The sequence below is a fragment of the Carcharodon carcharias genome, chromosome 6 (assembly GCF_017639515.1).
Source record: "Carcharodon carcharias isolate sCarCar2 chromosome 6, sCarCar2.pri, whole genome shotgun sequence".
NCBI classification, from domain to species: Eukaryota; Metazoa; Chordata; class Chondrichthyes; order Lamniformes; family Lamnidae; genus Carcharodon; species Carcharodon carcharias.
In genome coordinates this window covers 6,677,799-6,704,271 of record NC_054472.1, presented here as the reverse complement: position 1 = coordinate 6,704,271, position 26,473 = coordinate 6,677,799, and the positions used below count along the sequence as shown (strand labels likewise).

Genomic DNA, 26,473 nt, shown 5'->3' with positions numbered 1-26,473 from the left:
CTCTGCAGGGCGTTGGTGCTGACCATCGCTACCACCGCCTCCCAAGCCGGGTTGGTGACTTTGCTGCCCATCTTGCAGCCAGAGTGGGGTGGGGTACAGCACATCCCGGTGGGCCTCCATGGCATCCAGCAGTCGCTTGAGGGACCTGTGGTTGAACCAGGGGTCTACAGTCTTTTTTCCTTTGCTGGCCATGTCTCTCGTGCAGTGGTGGTGAGCTGGTGGCGATGAGCGCTTTGCTGGTGGCTGCCTTTTAAAGATGGCGGCCAGCGTGATGCAATGGCGGGGCGATAGCGAGTGGGCGAATGAGAACCCACCCACCATGGAAACGCCATGTTTCGCAGGAGTGCATAAATAATGAGGCAGTTTTGGGATGATACGGGGTGAAAACCCGCCATTTTCAACACCGGGTGGGACTCCATTTTACGCACCCGCTACCGCACTTAGGTGGAATTTTCCCAGGATTGCACTAAAGATGAGAATTTTAAAACTGAGACATTGCTTAACCAGGAGCCAATGTAGATCAGCAAGCACAGGGGGTGGTGGGTGAACGGGACTTGGTCCAAGTTGGGTGAAGGGCAGCGGGGTTTTGGATGACATGTTTATGGATGGTAGGCAGTCAAGAGTGTGTTGGTCAAAAAAATGTAGAAATGTTATTTATTTCCACAATGTCCAACTGCATTTGCTAAGATAAAAGCAAAAAACTGCGGATGCTGGAAATCCAAAACAAAAATAAAAATACCTGGAAAAACTCAGCAGGTCTGGCAGGGTCTGCGGAGAGGGACACAGATAACGTTTCAAGTCCGTATGACTCTTCAACAGAGCTAAACAAAAATAGAAAAGAGGTGAAATATAAGCTGGTTTAAGGGGGGTGGGACAGGTAGAGCTGGATAGTGGGCCAGTGATAGGTGGAGATAACCAAAAGATGTCACAGACAAAAGGACAAAGAGGTGTTGAAGGTGGTGATATTATCTAAGGAATGTGCTAATTAAGGGTAGAAAGCAGGACAAGCAAAGTACAGATAGCCCTAGTGGGGGTGGGGGGGTGGTGAAGGAATCGAAATAGGCTAAAAGGTAGAGATAAAACAATGGATGGAAATACATTTAAATAGGTGGGAAAAGAAAAATCCAAATAAATTATTGGAAAAAAAGGGAGGGGATCGGAAAGAGGGTGGGGATGGAGGAGAGAGGTCATGATCTAAAATTGTTGAACTCAATATTCAGTCCGGAAGGCTGCAGAGTGCCTAGTCGGAAGATGAGGTGCTGTTCCTCCAGTTTGCGTTGAGCTTCACTGGAACAATGCAGCAGGCCAAGGACGGACATGTGGGCAAGAGAGCAGGGTGGAGTGTTGCAATGGCAAGTGAGAGGAAGGTATGGGTAATGCTTGCGGACAGCCTGAAGGTGTTCTGCAAAGTGGTCACCCAGTCTGCGTTTGGTCTCTCCAATGTAGAGGAAACTGCATTGGGAGCAACGAATGCAGTAGACTAAATTGAGGGAAGTGCAAGTGAAATGCTGCTTCACTTGAAAGCAGTGTTTGGGCCCTTGGACGGTGAGGAGAGGGGAAGTAAAGGGGCAGGTGTTGCACCTTGTGCGGTTGCATGGGAAGGTGCCATGGGAGGGGGTTGAGGTGTAGTGGGTGATGGAGGAGTGGACTAGGGTGTCTCGGAGGGAACGATCCCTGCGGAATGCCGCTGTGGGGGGGGGGTGAAGGGAAGATGTGTTTGGTGGTGGCATCATGCTGGAGTTGGTGGAAATGGCGGAGGATGATCCTTTGAATGCAGAAGCTGGTGGGGTGATAAGTGAGGACAAGGGGGACCCTATCATGTTTCTGGGAGGGAAAGTACCACCTTCAACACCTCTTTGTCCTTTTGTCTAGGACATCTTTTGGTTATCTCCACCTACCACTGGCCCTCTATCCAGCTCTACTTGTCCCACCCCCTCCCCCTTAAACCAGATATTTCACCTTTCTTCTATTTTTCCTTAGTTCTGTTGAAGAGTCATACAGACTCGAAACGTTAACTGTGTCCCTCTCTGCAGATGCTGCCAGACCTGCTGAGTCTTTCCAGGTATTTTTATTTTTGTTTTGCATTTGCTAAGACATGAGTTGGCTAATTGGAAACCACAGAGCTGCTTGTAGGCCTGTTGTAATTAAATTTTTATTGCAACTGTGCTTAACGTGGATTTTTAAGATAAACTGGTTAGACTAAGAGCTCTGACCAATTAGTAGTCAAGTGAAGGACTTTTTTTTTTTAATTCATTTATGGGATTTGGGCTTTGCTGGCTGGGCCAGCATTTATTGCCCATCCCTAATTGCCCTTGAGAAGCTGGTGGTGAGCTGCCTTCTTGAACAGTTGCAGTCCATGTGGTGTGGGTACACCCACAGTGCTGTTAGGGAGGGAGTTCCTATTGTGGCATCTATTAGGGAACCAGGCTGTCCTTGTCATTAGGTGCAGCCTACAAGTATGTGACGAGTAATCCTTTTGTTCACTGTAACTTTACATTTTCAGCAACTTACCACGCAAAAAATATGAAAACCTACAAGGGCAAGTCTAATGCCCTGTTGCAGCAAAACTTGGCCGTTGCACGTTTTTTTTGATGCAGTCCCACTACACCCTCTGCTGGAGTTAACATGATACTGAGCAAGCAATACAAAACTTAGAAAAAAATGGAACAGGGGGATTGATGACATCTGGCTAAATTGTGTTTTTTAAAAATCTGACACTACATCATTAGATCATCATAGCGGCTCCAGTATGCTTAATGGTACAAGGGTTTCAACTTATTACAGGTCTACATCTATTTAATATGAAAGAGGGTGCATTTCTATAGCATCTTCTATGATTGCAGGATGCCCCAAAGTGCTTTAAAACCGATGAAATATTTTTGAAGTGTAGTTACTATTGTAATGTAGGCAAATAGAGCAACTAATTTTCACATAAGCTCCCATAAACAGTAAAGAGATTAATGATCATGCAATCTGTCAGCGATGGTTCGCTGATGGATAAATATTGATCAGGACACCAGGAAGAACTCCCCTGCATTTTTTTTGAAGTGCTCTGGGATCTTTTATGTCTACTTTTTAATGTCTCATCTGAGGTGGTGAACATTTTTGTTCAGTCTGACAGTATCCAGGGAGAGGAATGAAGTTAGTTGTAAAGGGCAGGGGGAGGTCATTCAGCCCCTCAAGTTTTCCAAGATTCAATTAGTTCACAGCTGATCTGTACCTCAACTCCATTTGCCCTCCTTTAATGCATATCCCTCAATGAGTTGACCTAATAAAAATCTGTCAATCACATTCTCAAAAATTTAATGACCCTCAGTATCCACAGCCTTTTGGCAGGCAGATTTCCACAGCAAGGGTAGTGAAACTGTGAAGAGGATTTGTCCTGATTAGCCCTACTCCTAACATTATGATTATGTCCCGGCATTCTGGATTTCCCCAGCAGAGGAACTAGTTTTTCTGTATCTAACCTACTGAACAATGTTATTTTGAATTGTTCTACTAGATCACTGTTAAACCTTCTAAATGATTAATAACCTCATACTCATACTTTAACCCTTTTAAGTTCTGGTATAATTCTGGTGAATTTGCACCATACTCTAAAGATCAACTTTACACAGTATTTACAGCACAGAAACAGGCCATGTCTATACTGGTGTTGATGCTCAATATGAGCCACACCCCAAACATCATATCACCCTATCAGCATATCCTTCTATTCCCTTTTCCCTCCTCATTTCCTTACTTAGTTTCCCCTCAAGTACATCTGAGAGTCGCCTCAACTACTTCCTGTGGTTCCACATTCTCACCACTGAGTAAAAATGTTTCTCCTGAATTCCCTGTTGGATTTATTGGTGACTAATATATTTAGTTGTTCGATATATTATATTATATCTATATATATTTGGATCATTTATGGCCTCTAGTTTTGGACTCCGCCACGACATCAATAACCTTAAGGTACAACTTCTAGAACTGAACACAGATCTCTAGGCTTGACCAAGGCTCTATACAACTGATGCTGAACCTCCTCCTTACTGTTTTCCAACCCCCTTGAGAAAAAGACTAACATTTCCCATTAGCCATCTCAATTTCTGTGCATTAGCTTTTTTTGTGATTTGTGTACATGGACACCCAAATCCCCTTGCTCGCCCAAGCCTCTAAATTTTTCACCATTAACAAAATATTCCAATTTGTCCACCTCTGATCCAAGGGCAGAATTTTTACCCCGTCAGGCAGGCCCAGGAGCGGCCGCACAACAGACCACCGCTCATGATTTCACTAACGGCCCAGCCAGGGTGAAACGTGCGCTGATAACCTCAGTGCTGCCGGCTGGGGGTGGGAGGAGTGCAAGCGCTGAAGTGGTGGCGTAGCCCGCACATCAGCGCTTAAAATGTCGCACGCTGATGTCACACGAGCATCGCGATATTTTGGTTGGCGGGCGCACTCAGCAGCGGGATGCGCACCCGCCACTAATTAAAGGCCTCGTTAAGGCCCTTAACTTGCCAATTGTCGACGATTTTGAGGGGCCGGTGTGAACTTCGGCTCGGCGCACGGGCCCAACGCGCAGGCGGGTAGGAGAGGTTTTATTAAAACTCATGCACTGGCGGGATATGTGGGCTCAGAGGGGTTGCTCATGTTTTTCATGAAATATTTAATGCAGAAAGTGTTTTAAAGTTTCCTGTGTGATTGTTAGCAGTTCACATCGATTTCCAAGAGCTTTTTGTGTACTTTGAAACCAGTCTGCAGACAGTAATCTTAATCGAGCCTGCAGCTTTCCAGAGGCCTCCATTTAGCCTGGGTATGGGTTCTGACCTCTCCACTGGAGGCAGCTCCTCTGAGGAAGAAGGGAGGGATAGAATAAGGAGGCCAGGACTGGACAATCAGCCTCCAGGGGAGCCACCTTTGGGAGGCCAGGCGCAGGCACAAGGGGTGCAGGGCCAAGAGGTTGTCCAAGGTGGAAGGGGCCGCAGAAGACGCCACCATCCTGCTGCCAGGGTTTACAGGTGGTGAAGCAGCTACCTCAATATGACTGAGGTGCAGTGCTAAAGGAGGTTCTGACTCTCAAGGGAGACAGTCAACTCTATCTGTCAGATGATTGGCCCTGAGATCTCACCTAACTGTGTGGGTGGACACCCCATGTCAGTGGCTCTGAAGGTCACGGTTGCCCTCAGCTTCTACACCTCTGGCTCTTTCCAGGGCTCGGTAGGTGATCTTTGCGGTGTCTCCCAATCAGCTGTCCACACTTGTATCAAGCAGGTTACAGACGCTTTGTTCAGACGTGCATTGACCTTCATCCACTTCCACTGGGACCAAGCAAGTTAGGCACAGCGAGCCAGAGGCTTCGCAGCCATTGCTGGTTCCCCTGCATCCAGGGTGCTATAGACTGTACACATGTGGCCATCAAGGTGCCAGCAGGTGAGCCTGGTGCCTTCATCAACAGGAAGAGCTTCCACTCCTTGAACATGCAGATAGTGTGTGACCACAGGATGCTGATTCTACAAGTCTGTGCAAGGTACCCAGGCAGCTCCCACGATGCCTACATCCTCAGACACTCCCAGGTGCTGGGGCTCTTCAGTGCTCCGGCTCGGCTGGATGGTTGGCTGCTGGGTGACAAGGGCTATCCCCTGCGAAGGTGACTCATGACGCATCTCCGCCATCCAAGAACAGAAGCTGAGCAGCGGTACAATAGGGCTGTGGTGGAGAGAGCCATCGGTCTTCTCAAGGTGCGCTTCCCTTGCCTGGACCGCTCAGGGGGCGCACCCGAGTACCCCCCAGATCACGTCTCTGTGATAGTGGTAGCATGCTGTGCTCTGCACAATCTTGTGCTGGAAAGGGGGGATGCAGTTGACAATGAAGACCTTGACTCAGTGGGTGAGGCTGCACATGATGAATCCAGCAGTGGCTCAGAGGATGAGGAAGAACAGGGCAATGATGAAGGGCAGCACGCTGACCTGCTGCTATATCAAGGAGGCAGGGACACAAGGGACAATTTAATCCAAAGAACCTTCAGCTAGCTCCACACACATCAAACAGCAGGACCAGCATTGCCTGGCGCTTCCACACATTGCACTTAGGTGCTACATCTTCCACCACATCAGCTGCAACTAAGGGCTTAGTACAGAAATATCAATATCCACTCAAACACTCATGAGATGTTGGTGAAAAATACAAATGCAGCACAAAGGAAACACCCACAGCCATGGTCAGAAAAGTGGACTTTATTCTGTCCAACATAAAACAGAATCATCTCTATGACAAACATAAGTATTTGTTCGATAAACTAAGGCCAACACAAAATCACCAGAGACATACCTGTGGAGTGCCTAACGTGCCTTATGCTTATGTTTGCGGGTGCTATGTCTAGGTGCCACACCATCGCTCGGTGTGGCTCGTAAGACAGCCTGCTGACTCTGCTGTCCTGTTGGCCTCAATGACCTTGATGGGTGTCCTCTGGCCTGTGGAGCCTGTGATGGCCCTCCCTGGGTGGGAGTGGCCAGTTCCAGAACTGGCACCTCCTCAGTTGTCGCAGCCTCAACAGATGCAATGGTCACTGGCAGAGGGGCAGAGGGGCTGCTGCCCTCATCCGGAGCGCCCTGAGAGGAGCTCGCAGCGACGACAGGCAGCTGCTGCGCCGACGTGAAGTCACGTTGGACCTCCCTGCTCACCGCAGATGGATGGGCACCGAGTGCCGGCACTTGGTGTCCACAACACCTCCCACATTGGGAATGACCACCCGTGGCCATTACTGCTGTGAGGGCTTGCAGGTCAGAGCGTATCCCAATCAGAAGAGTCTCCATCCGATCGAAGCCCCTCTCTATGAGAGCCGCCAATCTCTCAGTGGAGGAAGTGTGAAGCTCTGTCCTGAGGTTCATGCCTTCACTGACACTCTGCCTGGACTCCTCCATTGCAGAGACCAACCAAAGCACACCCTCATGCAACCCTGCCAGATGCAAACGCGATTCCTGCCGCTTGTCCTGCAGCTGCTGCATTGGTGACAGCTCCAGATAGGCACAGCATCACTGCTGGACTCAACATGTGCCTGGTCCCCTGCAGCCCTCCGGCTGCTGGTGCCATTGGCACTCTCTGTCCATGCCATCTCCTCCAGCGATTGTGAAGTGCCCTCTCCACTGTGCCCCGGGACACTAGCCAACGTTAAATTCCCCAACCAAGTGTTTGTGTCTGTGCTGGTGCCTGGCTGGCTGGCCCTCAGGTGTGGAGGGGGTGGCTGCGGTGTCCATGGGCGCGGCCATGTGGTGGTGGTACTGAAATTAACAACAAGGATAGTGCATCAGTTAGTGTTCAGTCAGTAACACCTTTCATCCCTTTCCCCCCCACCCCAGCCTCATAAGTCGCTCACCCTTCAAGACCCTAAGGAGACGAACATTGGTGGGGTGGAAAAGAGTCAAGAGGAGGCCCAAACATTAGACACGCATACAGACAGGCTGGTCAGATGGCCTCAGGAATGCCACATGGCATGTTATGTGCCATTGGAGTGGGGAGAGTGCAGAGGTACCTGACCTGGATGCTTGCTGGCCTGGAGAATTGGAGTGATGAGGAAACATAGCAAACACTTGCAACATTTGCCGTGGAGCACAGGAGATTGACAGGTCACATTATTGACCTTCATACCATTATGAGGGGCATAGAACGGGTGGGCAGAAGGCAACATTTCCCCTTGACACAGGGATGAGTAACGTGGTGGCATTTATTTAAGTTGAGTGTCATGAGGTTCACAGGTGAAGTGCTGAGGACCTTTTGGGCAGAGTAATGTGGAGCGCACTGGCTGAAAGGTGGTGGAGGTACAAACCTTCCTAAGATGCAAAGCGTCTTTGGCTGTGCAGCAGCAATGCCATGGCATGTTAGGCCATGGGGATAGTGGTCACAAATGGGATAAGGCGACTTTGGAAGGTGGTGGAGACGCGAATCCTCAAGGGGCCGAGGGACCTTTGTGTATGACTCACATGTCAGAGTGTCTCAGTCTGTGAATGAGCAGTATTGCTGCATTAACGATTGCAGCAACCCATCGGAGGTTTGGATGGTGGGCAGACAGAGTGAATGGGACTGTGGACCTCAAATACCTGGTCGCTGGACCCCAGCCTCACCACCCCCGGCCGCCCTGGCCTCCTGCCTCCTCCCCAGCTCCAAGGCCTGCTCCTTGAAGGTGGTGAGGCGCTGGAGCAACGTGTGCCCACCTCTAGTACTCTGGCGCTCCCTTTGACTGTGCAGTTTTTGCCTGCAGAACAGAGAAGAGGATTTATTGGGGCTGATCACTCATGTACTCTGCACATGCGCGCTGCACCCCAACCAGAGTGGCCCATCTGAGGCCTCCAGCGGCTCCTGTCCACACTACTGATGATCAGTCCCCAGAAGATAGTACGGCTGGTCCCAAACCCCTCCCCCTACGGCCACCTTGGACACATTCGGCGTCTATCACTTTAAATAACACACAGGTCTTAGCGCCCATGGCAAGGAGGTGCAACTAGGTGCGGTGCCGATGCCAGCAGATGGCTCTTGGCCATGACACCTTGAGGCTCCCCTTCCACCATCCCATCACCATCAATAAGACATGTGTTGGAGTTCTGAGTACGTGTCTAGCTGCCTCATCTGCAGGTTGCCCCCAGACTACTGAAATGCGACAAACACCAACATATGCTGCGGGGAGAATCCATCTTCTCATCAACCACCAAGGCTGATGTAAGCATGGTCACTATCTGTTTGCCCACCCAGCGTGCGCCAAATGCCCAATGCAGTAACGACAGTAAGACGTGGACGGGGGGAGGAGGGGGGGCTCAAAGGCTAAGGCTACCTGCTGGGTCAAATGGCCAAGGCCGACATGGTACTCACCCATCCAGAGCGCAGCAAATCACTGAATTGCTTGAGGCACTGCATTCCTGTGCGCCGCACATCATCATGGGCGCTTACAGCGTCACCCACCTCCTCCCACGCTTGCCTGGTGACATGGGGTTGCCCTCCTCCTCCCATCCTCTGGATACAATATATCCCTAGGGCTGGACACCTCTTGGAGGAGGACAGCAAGGCAGGCATCTGAGAAGTGAGGAGCACACTGGCCCCCCCAGCTGGCCTCTCCTGCAGCCTGCCCCCCTCCTCCTGCTCCTGTCCTCTAAGAGCAGCCTCTCTCTCTCTTCGAGTGGCCTTGGTGCATTGCCTCAACGGGGCTGCCTGGCCACTCTTTATACAGACTGCCAGTTCCCCATTGGAACCTGCGGTCTGAGCACGCCCACCTCCGCGACTATTTTCCCATTCGCCATGGGAGTCGTGGCCCATTTCGGCGGCAGCAATTGGTTGCCCGCCCGCCGCCGAGTCGGTCAGGCCCGCCCACCCATCAAGGGCAAAATTCTACCCAAAGATTTCAAAATGAAGGAAAACATGTCCCCTCCTGTGGCTCCATCACAGGAGCAGGGACATGCTTAAAAATGACTTTAAAAATTTTTTACTATTTTTTTTAAATCATCGCCCGCCCGCCAACCGTAAGGTTGGACAGGCAGGGAAAATTTCACTTTTATTAATTGATTAATGGGCTTAAAAACCTTTTAATTGTCGGCGGGCACGCTACCGACTCCTGCGTGCGCCCGACGGCCGAAATATTGCGTGAGTGCACGATGACGTCGTGAGTATATATGTCATTTTCAACTAATGTCCCTCTATCTCAAAATAACTAATCAAAACTTAAAACAATCATTGACACATAGTTTAATTTGCTCTACACGAGCCTACAACTCTCAGCATCTGAATTTTTCTTCATCTGTTTTGCAAATGAAATAGATCAGGCACAGACTATAACACAAATGAAATGCATCTGACTTGCTGATAAGCTGGTGCATTGCAAATAAAGCCAACCATTCAATGCCGAAGGCCAGCTAGTTCTTACACAAGCATGCTGCAAGTGTAAACATGTTGAGCGGAGAAGGGGGAGAAAGAGATTTCTCAGTTAATACATCATAGATATTCAATCCCATAAAAGTTCAATCCATGCAAATGTTTTGACTTACCTCTACACCCACAATTAACAGGACAAGTTCGATACTGTTTTCCTGAAACATTCCCTTCACTTGGGGCGATATCCCAATCAGTGCACAGTTGGTCATCACTGAAATAACTCCCATTGTTTCTAAGGCCAGCTATAAACAAAAGTACATAGGGTTTTGCTCAATGAAAGTTCATAATATTAAAATCAAAAAAACATACATTCAAGTTACTGTGAACCATGCGGACTAACATTAGTTACCCAAATATTTTTAAAAATGAATATTCTGTGAGGATTAGAATTATTTTTCCCATAAATGAATCCCATACATAAAGATTTTATAAGTATTATTTATTTTACGGAAAAAAGATAAACACTCAACGGGAGCTAAAAAATCACAAATCTTTTTTACAATTTTAAATCCAAACATTCTTAGCCCCAAAACAGGTCAACCAGAACAGCAGAATTTCTGTTTAACCTTAAACCAACCTTGTGGTCCTCCCAGCTATGGATAAAGGTAAGTGTTTGTTTATTAGTTTTTCAAGGTTTTAACTCATTTGGTATAATCATTCAATGCATAAACATACATGGTCTTGTATACCTGGGACTTTTACAGTTGTGAAAGGGAAACTGTGAGCCCTGTGTCAGTGTGACCACTGACAACATTCAAGACAGAAGTGGTCCATCTCAGCAAAATTATTGGTGCTCATCTCCTAGCTCAGTAATATATGATCAGTTTATGTTTCTTTTGATGGTGGGCTATCTCATATTAAAGTTTAGATTCAGACTCTACAGAGGATTATAACCCTCAAATTTGAATAAGTTACAAGTAATGCTAATTAACAGGACCAACTCAGTTGTTCAACAAATTTAATTTTGAAGAAAGCTTGTTCCACCACTAGGATTTTGAACAAGAAGCTTTTTGGTCACCAACCCTAATAAAGTATGTGGCTCTGTGTCAAATCTTTTCTGATTACGCTCCTGTGATGCACTGAAGGTGTTTTGCTACATTAAAAAAGTGCTGCATCAGTGCAGGTCATCATTATCATATTGCACTTTCTTCCTGAAGTTAACTGCTGTCCAGCCAAGTAAATGCAATAGTGCATAGGTCTGATTTTAATCCTACATTATAATACATTGGTCAAGATTTTATACCCTTATTATAGAATAAATTGGTCAGCAGTTTATGGCATTCAAGCATGTGCGTTTGAAAATGGAAATGTGGAAACTGCTATCAAAGGATCCCACCACTCCATAGGTTGCACTGTAACAATAGACATGGTATCAAAAACATGCAATGGTATGAACTTGGATACTTGCCCACTAGTTCCCCATTAAAGACACCATCAAGGATTAGGGCTGGTACATGCAAAATTAAGTGGATATCTTGCTGGCTCTAAAATGTACTTTCATAAGTGTGCAGTCTCACTCCTTCAGGCAATAATTAGAGTTCCAGGTTTTAAAAAAAAAGGTTTTTTAAAAACCTTTTTCTTTGCTTCTTTTCTCTCTGAAGCACATCTGTGTTTCCCAATCTTTATTCCGCTTTCGGTACATAATTTAAAGCTAATTTACACTCCCCATTTTGACTCTGCAGGTCTCAGTGAGGATATTTCAGTCTGATTGGTTGAAGAGACTAGCTGATACTTGCCCTGCTCACAGACACCCTGTAAAGGACTCCATGCTGGATAAGAGCAATCTCCCCTCTAAAACCCTTTGTGGGAAACTATCAGCGAGGTGAACGGTGAGCTCCATTCCTTCACGCCTGACCACAAAACCTGGGCCAATATTACTAACTCAACTATGCATTAAGTATGCATAGGTATAAAATAAGAACTCTGGTACTGCCCTATTGATTCCTGGAGTGAAAAGATTGTCCAGCAAGGAGAAATGGAATAGAATGAGCTTACTTTTTTGGGGGAGTTTAGAAGAATGAAAGGTGACCTCATTGAAAGCATAATATTCTGTGAGGGCTCGATAGGGTAGGTGCTGAGAAGCCATTTCCCCTGGCTGGAGAGTCTAAAACTAGGATTACAGTCTCAGGATGAGGGGTCAGCCATTTAGGACTGAGATGAAGAGAAACATCTTCACTCAGAGGGTTGTGAATCTTTGGGATTCTCCATCCCAAAGAGCTGGGGTTGCTAAGTCAATGAATAGATCCAAGACTGAGATTTATAATTTACATGTAGGGAATCATGGATCATTCTATAAAAAGGATCTAGACACAATATTGCAATAGAAATACAGAAACACCATTTTGGAACATATTGGAGAGATACTTTCTCAGATGTCAAAGAGAACACTGATAACAGGAGATAGAAGGAACCAAAAATATATAGCGAACCTCAGGCTAAAAATATAATTACAGGGATAATCACTGTCTAATAGAGGGAAATGCTCATCAAAAGTTAATGAGATTTTCTTAAGGTATAAAACAGGTAATATCCTACTATGTGTGGAGATTGAACAAAAAGAAAACTGAGGTTGTCATCGGGCAGTAACAATGGTTAAAATACTTCTCATTTAAATAGCAAGGTCCTCTCAAGTTGAAACAAAAGGAACAGGCACAAGCCCTACTTACCAGCCAGACTCCCATGTCCGCTGCAGGCTGGGAGAACGGCCGTTTGAAGACACGACACATTTTCAGAGCATCGGAGAATACTTCTGTGATGTTGTTCAAAATTGCCAATATAGCCGCCAGAGGGTAAACACATGAGAAAAGACTGACATAGCCAAACTGCTGAAACAGTTCCAAGTAATCATCAAAGGTTCCCTAGGAGAAAGAGGGAAAAAAAAGAAATAAATTTAGAACACGCAATTTTAAAGTAAAACACAAAGAAAGCCAGTTGTAGTTCAGTGGATTACACAGTTGCTTCGGAGTCAGAGGGGTTCAAGACCCACTCCAGCGGTTTGAGCATATAATCCAGGCTGACACGCCCAGTGCAGTACTGAGGGAACACAACACTGTCAGAGGTGCAGATGGCCTCAGGGCATCCCAAAATACTTTACAGTCAATGAAGTGCTTTGGAAGTGTGGTCACTGTTGTAATGCAGGAAATGCTTCAGTCAATTTATACACAACAAGATCCAACAAACAGCAATGAGATAAATCATCAGATTATCTGTTATGATGATGTTGGTTCAGGGACAAATAGTGCAGTTGGGTCTTTTAAATCAACCTGAGAGGACATTTCAGGTTTTGGTTTAATGTCTCATCCAAAGGGTGGCACCTTTGACAGTGCAGCACTCCCTCAGTACTGCACTGGAAGTGTCATCTTAGATTTTGTGGTTCAAGTCCCACTCCAGAGGTCTCAGCAATGATCTTCTGACTCAGAGGTAAGAGTGCTACCCACTGAGCAAAGGCTGACACTTCCAAAAAAAAAAACCTCAAAAACCTGATCTTAGGAAAAACAAGCAGTGCTTGGCGTTGAGGAAACACCACAGGATTACTGAGCTTTGAGGTTTTCTTCTTCTCGCGTTCTCTGCCCGAAAGCAGGTTTGGCCCACAGCCAAGACCTCCACCATGGGTAGGGCAAGAAGGCAAGTCCAGTGTGGATTAGCTCACCCTGGTATGGATTAGTTTGGTGTCAACAGTTTGGGGTTCAATCCCCTTAGAGCAGCTATCCAGCCAACTGACCCCCCCAAGGAATCAGAGTTGCTGTGGCAACATACACTTCTACATGCATGTTGTAGCTTGGAGCAATGGATAGTGATTGTAGAGGCTCTAATTTCTTTCCATCACATGGCTGACCAGGAATCTCTCCTGCTCTTACCGTCTGCCATTGGTGTGTGTTGGAAGGATTTACAAATTGATACTCAACATGTTTGGCCGCATTATGAACGCACCTTCCTTGGCCATCAAGTCCTGGAGCGGGACTTGAACCCGAGCTTCTCGCCCAGAGCAGGGACACTGCCCACTGCTCCACAAAACCTCTCGTCTTTGAGGTTTTGCAGCATCAAAAAACTTTGAAAGATCAGTTGTGCTTAGTTCCACATCCCAGCTCTGTAATTCTGTAAATACTTCATCCTGAAGTACCTGTCCAACTCCCTTATCATTTATGAAATCAGCTTCCACCATCTTTTCAGGTACAACATTACAATCCCAACAACTCAGTGGAAAAAAAACTCTCAACTTCCCTCTAGATTTTTTGGTCAATGATTTTAAACCTATCACCTCTGGTTATCAATTCACTCGCAAGAGGGAATAAATTTTCTCCTTCAAAACTCCTCACCACCTTGAAAATCTCTAATCGATTACCTCTTAACCTTCTCTGCTCGAAGGAGAACTGTCCCAACTTTTCCAACCTTTCCTCATAGCTGTCAGTGTACCTACACCCCATGGGCTGCAGCAGTTTAAGAAGATGGCTCACCACCACTTTCTCTAAGACAATTAGGGGTGGACGATAAAAATGCTGGCCCAGCCAGAGACTCCAACATCCCATGGAAGAAAATAAAACCCTCATACTTGGTAAGCCTCCCCACAACTTCCTTGATATGTGGTTCCCAGAACTGCCCGGATTGCTCCAGCTGAGGCCTAACTAGTGATTTATAAAGTTGAAGCATGATCCCCTTTATTTTATAATCTAAGCCTCCATTTATAAACCCAAGTAATCCATATACTTTTTTAAAGACTTTAACTTATCCACTTGCATTGCTACCTTTAAGGATTTGTGTAAATGCACAACAGTTTTGCTGCTCATCTATACTTTTCAAAGTACTTTGAAATGGCAGAAAGTGCAGCCCAACTCTGGAAATCTTGCTTTTGCTGCACAGGTGGACTCAGAGTCAAAGTTAGGCTCATAAAGGCATAAAAGGAGGCCATTCAGCCCATTGAGTCCATGCTGGCTCTCTGTAGAGCAATCCAGTCCGTGCAAGTCCCCCATTCTATTCCCATTAATCTGCAAGTTTATTCCCCTCAAGTGCCCATCCAACTTTCTTTTGAGATTGGTCATCTCTGCTTCCAACACCCTCGTAAGCTAGGAGTTCCAGATCATTACCACACGCTGTATAAAGATGATCTCTTTCTCATATCGCCCCTCTATCTGTTGCCAAAAACCTTAAATCTGTAACCTTATACTATTAGCTAAAAAGAACAGCTTTTCATTGTCTATCTTATCTAAACAGGTTATAATTTTGTACTCTTCTATCAGATCTCCTCTCAACCTCCTTTGGTCCAAGGCCAACAGCTTCTCCAGCCTAACCTTGTAGCTAAAATCCCTCATCCCTGGAACCATTCTGGTAAACTTTCTCCACACCCTCTTGAAGTTGTTCACAACCTATGGAGACCAGAAATGGAATCAAGACTCTAGCTGTGGCCTAACCAGAGTTTTATAAAGATTCATTGGAACATCCTGCTTTTGTATCAATAGCTCTATTTAGAGTCATTAGAATGTGGAACTCACAACCATATTAAGTGGCTGAAACAAATACCATAGATACATTTAAGAGAAAGCCAGACAATCACAGGAGGGGGAATGGAAAAGGTTATATTGATGGAGTGAGATGAAGATTGGTGGGAGGAGGCTTATGTGGAGCATAAATATTAACATGGACCACAGAACAGTTACAGTCCTGAAGGAGACCATTTAGTCCTTCATATCCTACTTGCACTTATATTATTTGCTGGTTTGTCCAGTTGAATTGTTTGGGTTTAGAGTCTTGAAAAGTGGCGGTTTTCAAATCTTCAACCTCAAAGAGTTCAAACAAGTTTTAGTTCCAGGAACTCAGATGTAAAGTAGTGGGCATCTGGATTTAAACTGCATATGGCCCATGGGGTTAAAAGCTTGGATTCTCCAGATTTTCCAGACCACTCAATGAAACCAATTTACTCCCTCTCTTATAGCACTTAGCACTGTTTCTAGTGACTGGGATTTGTGAAATTTGAATTGGGACACAAATGCTATACGAATTGGCTTTCACCGTGATCTGCAACATTTTTTCACCAACTTTGAACTTTATGAACAGCATGATTTAATCCATAAATTATAGGGTCAAACAATTTCAAAGCGTAGAGGTAAGACTGGTGGGCAGCTAACTGCTTGAAAAAAGGGTTTGACGTTATTTTTGGCTTTGATATCTTTATACAAACAGCACCGAAGAAAGAAATTATGAATGCTTTTCAGAAACTGTACTATCATTACAAGATGCTTGCACAACCTTAATTGCCCAAGACTGCAATAATATTTATTCTGGAGTTCAGCTGAACAGTCATGTATTTTCTATTGCAGATAATTATCAACCCTGTGGTTTAATCAAACTTTACCTTCCATTCAGCAAGGGTCAATTAAAACCTTCTACCAAGTAAGGAAAGTTGGTGCCCATCAGAGACAGAAGCAACATATTCAATGCATGCACATACTGTTCTTTTAGGTCAGAAAATGCAAACTAGTCTACTCTTTCTGCTGGGTGCTAGGGTCTTATTTAAGGGGATCCAGTCATCAATCTCAAATGCATATCTCAAAGGGCCATGGCACGTAACACAAACTTCCACCAAATTTGACACCAATTGGTGGGATGGGGTTGGGCAACTGGGGGTGTAAATGGGGTAGATGTGGAAGAGGCTGGGTAATGAGTGACCTTTTAAAACTAGGGTTGAGCTGCAGAGTTGTGGCAAAGTGGAGCTAACTTCAGTGCAACCCGTGCTGTATCTGTCATGGAAATGCCTGGTGAAGCATGGATAAAGTTTTACTCGGCATCAGGCTCATATTGCATCTGACCTAGGCAGTGCTTGATGTAGCAATGCAGACCGGCTTCTATAAAAGCAAAATACTGTGGATGTTGGAAATCTGCAAGAGGGAGCGAGAGAGAGAGAGACACACAGAGACAGAGATAACATTTTGAGTCCATGTGATTCTTCTACAGACTGGCTTTTACCTGTTTCCAGTCCTACTATACACGACCTGGGGTGTACTTGACAGGGCAATGCAGAGAAACTGCATTGAACATTCCATATCTATGCCTTGTTCCATTCCTCTGCTCTCATATTTTATCACTTTTTCATTTTCAATCTTATGAAAAAACATTTTATTCAAATGAAAATATATAATGTTGGAAGAGTAATGCACTAAGATCCTAGCCCGTGTGCAGAATAGTAAAGAATAACACAGCACAAAGAGGTCAGTTGACCCATCACATCTGCACCTGCGCTTTCCTTTCCCCCCATAAGAAATCAAGTCAAATTCTACTTTCCTGCTCATACCTTCAATATTATTCTTGTTCAAGGACATGTCTGGACTTGATTATTCCAACACACTCCTGGCTCGCCTCCCATGCTCTACGCTTTGCAAACTTGGTTATCCAAAACTGCTACCAGTATCCAAACGCACACAATGCCCCATTCACCCATCACTCCTGTGCTCGCTGACCAGGAGACAATGTAGGTCAACCATTGGCTCAATTTTAAAATTCTCATTCTTGTTTTCAAATCCCTCCATGGCCTCGCCCCTTCCCACCTCTATAATTTCTGGTAGCCTCACAACCCTGCGAGATCATTGTGCTCCTCTAATTCTGGCCTCTTAAGCATCCCTGATTTTAAATCGCTCCATGTGATGGCTGTGCTTCCAGCTTCCTTGGCCCTAAGCTCTGGAATCCCCTCGCTAAAACTCTTGACCACTCTTTCCTCCTTTGAAACATTCCTCAAAACCTACCTCTTTGACAAGCTTTTGCTCATCTGCCCTAATATTTCCTTATAAAGCAAAATCTGGCAATGAGCCACATAATGCTGCTGAGAAGTCTTACTACATTAAAGGAGCTATATAAATAGAAGTTGTTCTGACGATCTAAAATTCTCCTTTAAAAAGAACTTAAAGATGCTCATTAACTTCTTGTGGCAGAGAATTCCCCATCTTTAAGTGACCCTTTGTGCAAAGAATTCTTTCCTTTCAACTTTTTTCATGATTATCTCAAATTTATGAGCTTCATGAAAAGAACTGAAAAAAAAAACATAAATTCGTCATCAACTCATCAAGATTTACTTGATCATAACCCTTCACTATCTTACACGTCTCCATGAGGTCATCCCATAACTAGGACTGCCCCAATGAAAAAAACCCCAGCTCTTTTAAACGTCTGTGAATCTAACTTCTCATCCCTCGTAACATCCTAACAAACCTATGCTGCACTTTCCCATCGCTCTTACTTCCTCTCCAGTGGCGGGCTAAGATCTCAGACAAACTCAAAATCACTCCCATGCTTTTGTATAATGTGCCTTGTGGCTCAGTCAATAGCACTCTCGCTTCTTGAGTCAGAAGGTTGTGGGCTCGAGTCCCACAGACTCTTGTTCAGAGTCTTGAGCACAAAATCCAGGCCGACACTCCCAATGCAGTACTGAGACACAGTGGGAGACTGGAAAAAAAAAGGGATCAAGAAACAACTTCCATTTATCTGGAGCAGTGGTGGGAAACCTGCTGCCCATCAGGGTTATGAGTGTGGTCCACGAAACATTTTGTTGACTGTTTCCCACATGCAGGGGTGCCAGATTCCGCTGGTTTCCAACTGTGTAGTATTTTTCCTACAGGTATTCCTAAAGTGATACATATGTAAAGCAATGGCACGTGAAGGCATGCTAATTGCAGACAACAATGACTGAGAGAGCTGTGTCCAATCAAAGCACTGCTACGGTTCAATTGGCACACCCCACAAATTTTTATTCATGGGGGTCATGGTTAGTGCACATGCCCAATTTCAATCTTGCAGCCCAGGGATGAAGGAGGGTCACTCATGTGGCCCACTCACCAGCCTAGGTTGCCCATCGCTGATCTAGTGCCTTTAATGTAGTGAAACGTGCCCAGGAGCCAGAAAGAGGGAATAAGAAACATATTTATTTATAACTACAAACATTTCTCTTCAATCTGTATTTTACAACAGAACTAATCTAAAGCTGCAACACAGAGAAATCTACAAATAACAGAAACCTGAAATAAAAATCATAACTGCAAGATGCTCCATTTCCAAAAGATTTTTCAGACATCAAACCATCAGAGATTACACTGTAGATACAGGTGATGGTTTTTTCAGCTGTCCTAAATGAACATGTATGATGAAAGATTGCAGGCTGACTCCAGTGTGATCACAGACATGCTCCAGCAATTGATATGGACCTGAGTCAGAGAAGATTTGCATTTGAGAAGGCAAAGAAAGCCAAAGAGAAAAACATACAAGCAATGTGACATCAGTAGTTATGTTATTTATGATTCCATCTGACAAGTAACGTTACTTGAGTTCCTAATGGAACTGGGTTGTTCTGCATCAAAACCCTTCAGGTGGAAACTTGGGCTGATAAGTGGCAAATAACATTCACACCATACAAATGCCAGGCTAGTTCGAACAAGAGAGGATCTAAGAGTATGTCAGCTGTGACTCAGTTGGTAGCACTCTTGAACCCATAAATCTGTGATTCGGGCAAGTCCCATTCCAGGGCTTGAGCGCAAAAATCAAGACTGACACACCTGTACCGTATTGATGGACTGTCAGAGCTGCTCTCTTTTGGATGAGACATTAAACTGCTCTGGTGGATGTAAAAGATTCCATGGCACTACTTTGAGGAGGAGGGGGGAGCTTTGCTCAGTTTCCTGGCCGTTATCACTCAATCAACATCACAAAAACAATTATCCGGTCATTATCCTATTGCTGCTTATGGGAGCTTGCTGTGCACAAATTGGCTGCCACGTTTCCTGCATTACAACAGTGACTACACTTACTTAGTTGGCTGTGGAGCACTTTGAGATGTCCTGTGGTTGTGAAAAGCACTATATAAATGCAAATCTTTCTTTAAGCACCTCCCCACAACCTCTAATGGCATTACTATCATCAAATCACTCACCAACAACATCCTGGGAGTTACCACTGACCAGAAACTGATCTGGACTAGCCAGATAAATACTGTGGCTATAAGAGCAGGTCAGAGGCTGGGAATTCTGTGGCAAGTAACTGCCTCCTGACTCCCCAAAGCCGGTCCGCCATCTACAAGGTACAAGTCAGGAGTGTGATGGAATACTCTCCACTTGCCTGGATGAGTGCAACTCCAACAATACTCAGGAAGTTCGACACCATCCAGGACAAAGCAGCCCGCTTGATCAGCAGCCGATCCACCCAAATATTCACTCCCCCCACCACCAACACACAGTGGTAATAGTGTGACCACAGAATCACACAGTGCAAAAGAGGACCTTCAGCCCATCAAGTCTGCACTGACACGTGAGAAATATCTGACCTACCTAATCCCATTTATCAGCACTTGGCCCATAGCCTTGAATGTTATGACGTGCCTAGTGCTCATCCAGGTACTTTTTAAAGGATGTGAGGCAACCCACCTCCACCACCCTCCCAGGCAGCGCATTCCAGACTGTCACCACCCTCTGGGTAAAATAGCTTTTCTTCACATCCTCCCTAAACCTCCTGCCCCTCACCTTGAACTTATGTCCCCTCGTGACTGACCCATCAGCTAAGTGGAACAGCTGCTCCCTCATGCCCCTCAATCTTCTACACCTTGATCAGGTCGCCCCTCAGTCTTCTCTGCTCCAATGAAAACAACCCCAAGTCTATACAACCTCCCTTCATAACTTAAATGTTTCATCCCAGGCAACATCCTGGTGAATCTCTTCTGCACCCCCTCCAGTGCAATCACATCCTTCCTATAATGTGGCGACTAAAACTACACACAGTCCTCCAGCTGTAGCGTCACCAAGGTTCTACTCCAACATGACCTCCCTACTTTTGTAATCTATGCCTTGATTGATAAAGGCAAGTGTCCCATATGCCATTTTCACCACCCCACTAACATACCCCTCTACCTTCAGAGATCTATGGACACACACGCCAAGGTCCCTTTGTTCCTCAGAACTTCCTAGTGTCATGCCATTCGTTGAATACTTCCTTGTCAAATTATTCCTTCCAAAGTGTATCACCTCATTTTTCAGGGTTAAATTCCATCTGCCACTTATCTGCCCATTTGACCATCCCGTCTATTTCTTCCTGTAGCCCAAGAAACTGTTAACCACCCGGCAAATCTTTGTGTCATCCGCAAACTTACTAATCCTACACCACCACCCCCACCCCCCTCTCCCCAACATAGTCATCTATGTTGTTTATATAAATGACAAATAATAGGGGATCCAGCACAGATCCCTGTGGTATGCCGCTGGACACTGGCTTCCAGTCACAAAAGCATCTTTCTGTCATCACCCTCTGTCTCCGACAACAAAGTCAATTTTGAATCCACCGTATCAAATTACCCTGTATCCCATGTGCCTTTGCCGTCTCCCATGTGGGACCTTGTCAAAGGCTTTGCTGAAATCCATATAAACTACATCATCTGCACCACCCTCATCTACACACCTGGTCACCTCCTCAAAAAATTCAATCAAATTTGTTAGACATGACCTCCCTCTGACAAAGCCATGCTGACTATCTCTGATCAAACCTTACCTCTCCAAGCGGAGATAGATTCTCTCCTTCAGAATTTTCTCCAATAGTTTCCCTAGCATTGATGTGAGACTGACTGGCCTGTAATTCCATGGCTTAGCTCTACAACCCTTCTTAAATTGCGTGACCACATTAGCTGTTCTCCAGTCCTCTGGCACCTCCCCTGTGGCCAGAGAAGAATTTAAAATTTGGGTCAGAGCCCCTGCAATCTCCTCCCTTAGCAGTCTGGGACACAAATCATCCAGACCTGGAGGTTTGTCCACTTTTAAGCCTGCCAACACCTCCAATACCTTGTCATTCCCTATATCAATTTGCTTAAAAACCTCACAGTCTCTCTCCCCAAGTTCGATACCTTCATCCTCATTCTCTTGGGTGAAGACGGATGTGAAGTATTCATTCAACATTCTTGCAATGTCTTCTGGCTCCACCCATAGATTGTCCCCTTGGTCCCTTATGGGCCCTACTCTTTCCCTGGTTATCCTCTTCCCATTGATATACTTACAGAATATCTTGGGATTTTCCCTACTTTTACCAGCCAGAGCTTTCTCATATCCCCTCTTTGCTCTCCTAATTGCTTTCTTAAGCTCCACCCTGCACTTTCTGTACTCCACTAATGCCTCAGCTGATTTGCTTCCCTTGTACCTGCTAAAAGCCTCTCTTTTCCTTCTCATCATAACCTGAATATCTCTGGTCATTCATGGTTCTCTGGGCTTGTTACTCTTTCCTATCACCCTAGAGGGAACATGCTGAGCCACTACCCTCCCCATTTCCTTTTTGAACACCCCCCCACTGTTCCTCTGTAGATTTCCCCACAAGTAGCTGTTCCCAGTCTACCTTGGCCAGATCCTGCCTTATTTTACTAAAATCCACTCTCCCCCAATCCAAAACATTTTCTGCAACTTGTCTATTTCTTTGTCCATAACAAACTTCAACTGTACCATGTTGTGGTCCCATTCACTAAAATGTTCCCCCACCACCACCTCAACCATCTGTCCAGCTTCATCCCCAGAATTAAGTCCAACAATGCACCGTCCCTTGTTGGACCCTCTACATATTGACCTAAAAAGTTCATCCGGACACATTTCAAGAAATCCACTCCATCCAAGCCCTTAACACTATGTCTATCCCAATTAATGTTGGGAAAGTTGAAATCACCTAACATAATTACCCTATTGTTATTGTTTTTACACACCTCCGCAAATTGTGCACATATTTGCTCCTCAATTTCCCGCTAACTATCTGGGGGTCTATAATAAATTCCTAAGCTCTACTCACAAAGCTTCATTCGATGCCCCCTCCAAGATATCATCTCTCCTTACTGCAGTAACGGACTCCTTAACTAATAATGCAATGCTTCCTCCTCTTTCGCCCCCTTTCCTGTCTCACCTGAAGATTCTATATCCCGGAATGTTGAGCTGCCAATCTTGCCCTTCCCTCAACGACGTCTCAGTGATGGCTACTATATCACAATTCCACATGTCAATCCTTACCCTTAACTCATCCGTTTTACTTGTAATACTCCTAGCATTAAAGTATCCACAAGATGCGCCGCACCATCTCGCCAAGGCTGCTTCGGAAACACATTCCAAACCGGTGACCTCTACCACTTAGACCAAGAACTTCAGGTGCTTCAGAACTCCATTACCTGCAAGCTTCCCTCCAAGTCACACAGCAACCTGACTTGGAACTATATCGCAGTTCCTTTGTTATAGGGTCAAAATCCTGGACCTCCTTCCTTAAAAACACTCTGGGTGTACATACACCACGGGAAATATAGCAGTTTAAGGCGGAAGCTCACCGCCATCTTCTCACGAGCAGTATGCAATAAATGATGGTCTTATCAGTATGACTATATCCCCTGAGAAATATTTTTTTAAAAACTACACAACTTACACTACTTAATACTAGATTACACTACAACTAGCATTTATGTACCACTTTTGACACAGGAATAGGACCTAAGGAGTTTAACAGGGGCACAAGGTAAACAGATGTTCTATTCTAGAAAGCCAGTTGATGAAGGATAGAACAGGAGCCTATTTTTACTTATTTATGGGTAGAATCTTACCTATGGCAGGTGGGCTGGGCGGGAGCGGAGTCGATTGCCGCTCACGATCGGCTGCGTGCCAACATTTTACGCGGGCGGGCCAATTAAGGCGCGCCCAGTAGGACACGCGGCCGACAGCGCTCAGCACTACCTGTGTGGGCAGGGGGATGGAGGAGGGAGAGTCAGGGTCTGCGTTCTTTCACATATGCACGCGAAAAAGAGCACAGTAATCTCCCTGAGGCACAGAGCTGCCTCAGGGAGATTAAGTGGATGATAAAAGTTTTTAAAAATAAAGTAAAAAATTATTTAAACATGTCCCCTCATGTGACAATGTCACATGAGCTGGAACATGTTTGTGAAGTTGACCACATTTACTTATTAACTTTATAAAACCTTCAGAAAACCTCATCCCGCCCGTGGATGGCCACAAAAACGCGAAGGCCACTTGGGCTCTTCACCCGCCCGCCAACCTTAAGGCTGGACGGGCGGCGTGGTTAATAGGGCAAATTGCTTTCTTAATGGCCTTCATAGACCATTGACAGTTCAGCAGGCATGCAGCTACCTCCGACACGTGCCCGCCATACGCAATATCGAAATGACGCGCGATGACGTTGGGACGCACGCTCAACGTCATCTCTCATCATTTTACGTGTCGGTGTGTCGGGCTTGCTCCTGCACGTTGACAGCAATATTCTGCCCTATATATTTACAGCATTATACATTACAAGCATACATCTCCTGAACCAACAATCATGGTTTCGCTTTAATCTGTACCTATTTATCTGTGCTCAAGTGAAACCCTAGTTAATGCCCATCATCCACATACAATAAAATACAATTAATATACAATTAACAATAGATATTGAGCCAAAGGAGGAAAGGTTAGCAAAAGGTGACCAAAAGGTTGGTCAAAGGTGTGGGTTTTAAGGAGAGTATTAGAAGGGGATAACAAGAGGAGACATGGTTGAAGTTAAGGAGAGAATTAAGGAGACAGTGGGATAAATAGTCAGTTTGTGAGAGCAAGGTGGATTGAGTAATGATACCTCAGTCACAGCAACCAAATTATTTGGTCAGCCATAACATGGCATTCTGGCCTCAATAACCCAAAACACTTCAACATGTATCAACCCATCAGCATGTGTCACCATAAAGATGCACAGCAGTCCTCCAAATTGTAAAGCAATAATTTGTATTTATATAATTCCTTTTAACATAATAAAATGTCTCAAGGTATTTCGTAAGAGGATTATCAGACTAAATTTGACATTGAGCCACATTAGAGTAAGTGAGACAAGTTTTAAGGAGCGCTCTAAAAGGGAGTTACTCTAAAGGTAGAGATGCAGAGAGGTTTAAGGAGGGAATTAAAACTCATGGAACGATTAAAATCTGGAATGTGCAAGAAGCCAGAATTAGATGAGTGCAGTCATTTCAGGGGATTGTGGTATTGGAGGAGATTACAGTGATAGGGAGGGGGCAAAGCTATGGAGGGGGTCTGAAAACATGGATGAGAATTTTAAAATTAAGGCATTGTTTGACCAGAAGTCAATGTAGGTCAATGAGCTCAGGGGTGATGGGTGAACAGGACTTACTGCAGATTAGGGCAGAAGTAGCAGCATTTTAGGTTTACAGAGGGTAAAATGCTGGCCAGGAGTGCATTGGGGTAGTCAAGTCTTGAGAAAGCAAGATGAGGGCTTATGTCGCCAAAGGTCTGATTGCAGGGGCATGATGTCAGAGAGGTGGAAATATAGCCGGAAGTTCATCTAGGGGTCAAATACAACATCCAAGATTGCGAAGAGTCTGGTTCAGTCTCTGGAAGAGGAATACAGTCGTTGGCTAGGAACAGAGTTTGAGGTGAGAACTGAAGACAAAGTCTTTGGTCTTCCCAATGTTTAGCTGGAGAAAATTTCTGCTCATGCAGTACTGGCTCAAAGCAGTCTAACAACTTAGAGAAAGTGGAGGGATCAAAGAAGGTGGTGGCGAGATAGAGCAGGGTGTCATCAGTGTACTTGTGGAAACTGAATGTGTTTTTTGATAATGCCACAATGGGACAGTTTATGGGTGAGTAATAGGAGGGGGCTAAGAGTAGCCAAATCCTAGGACCTTACTTTGTGCTTGCCGAGGTGCAGCAACCCTATATTGCAGTATCTGAACTGTTTCTCCCAACAAGGTCACATAGCAACCCTAATCCATATGTAAATAAAGAAAAATCTTGCATTATGTGCATGCCTGTGTTTGTAACACTTCAGGCATTATATTTTTGGCATGTAAATTTTTGCGCAACACTGCACTTAACAGGTTCAAATTTTATATTTACCATAGCAATAAAAACAAAATTGAATAGGTAGGGAACATATCAATTTGCCAGTAGCGAGCAAGAATTAACAGCAAAGTGAAAAAAAAGACTTGCATTCATGTATTGCTTTTCATGACCATCAGGTGTTCCAAAGCGCTTTACAGCCAATGAAGTACTTCTTGAAATGTAGTCATTGTTGTAAATGTCGGAAACACAGCAGCCAATTTGCACACAGCAAGATCCCACAAATAGAAATGAGTTAATGACTGGGTAATCTGTTTTTGAGATGTTGATTGAGGAATAAATATTAGCCAGGACACTGGGGATAACTTCCCTACCCATCTCCAAAAAAGTTCCCATGGGGTCTTTTGCATCCTCACAAACAGGCAGATGGGGTGGCAGTTTAATCTCTTAACCGAAAGACAGCACCTCCGACATTGCAGCACTCCCCCAGAGCTACACTGGACTGTCAGCTTTGATTTTTGTGCTCTAGGCCTGGAATCGGGACTGAACCCAGAACCTTCAAACAAAAATGGTTTGTCAAAATGTGTATTTTTTTGTTGTAATTTGTGAGGGGGTTAATGTGCCTTTATTTTAATTAAGGTATTAAATGGATAGTACTGAGTAATGCTGTCAAGGTGCCACTTTTCAGATGAAACATTAAACAAAGACTCTGTATGCCCTTTCATGTGGAACACAAAAGGCCCCTTGGCACTATTTAAGGAAGAACA

The 26,473-nt window shown here is 45.1% G+C and overlaps 1 protein-coding gene across 1 annotated transcript in view; it reads right to left on the bottom strand.

Moving 5' to 3' along the window:
- ano10a (anoctamin 10a) overlaps positions 1-26,473 on the bottom strand; it is a 136,711-nt gene that overhangs the window by 82,890 nt on the left and 27,348 nt on the right. The window contains exons 10-11 of the mRNA XM_041189672.1: positions 12,564-12,755; positions 10,011-10,139 (exon numbers count right to left, since the gene is read on the bottom strand). Of these exons, the coding sequence (XP_041045606.1) occupies positions 10,011-10,139; positions 12,564-12,755 (321 nt within the window). The remainder of the gene's footprint in view (positions 1-10,010; positions 10,140-12,563; positions 12,756-26,473) is intronic.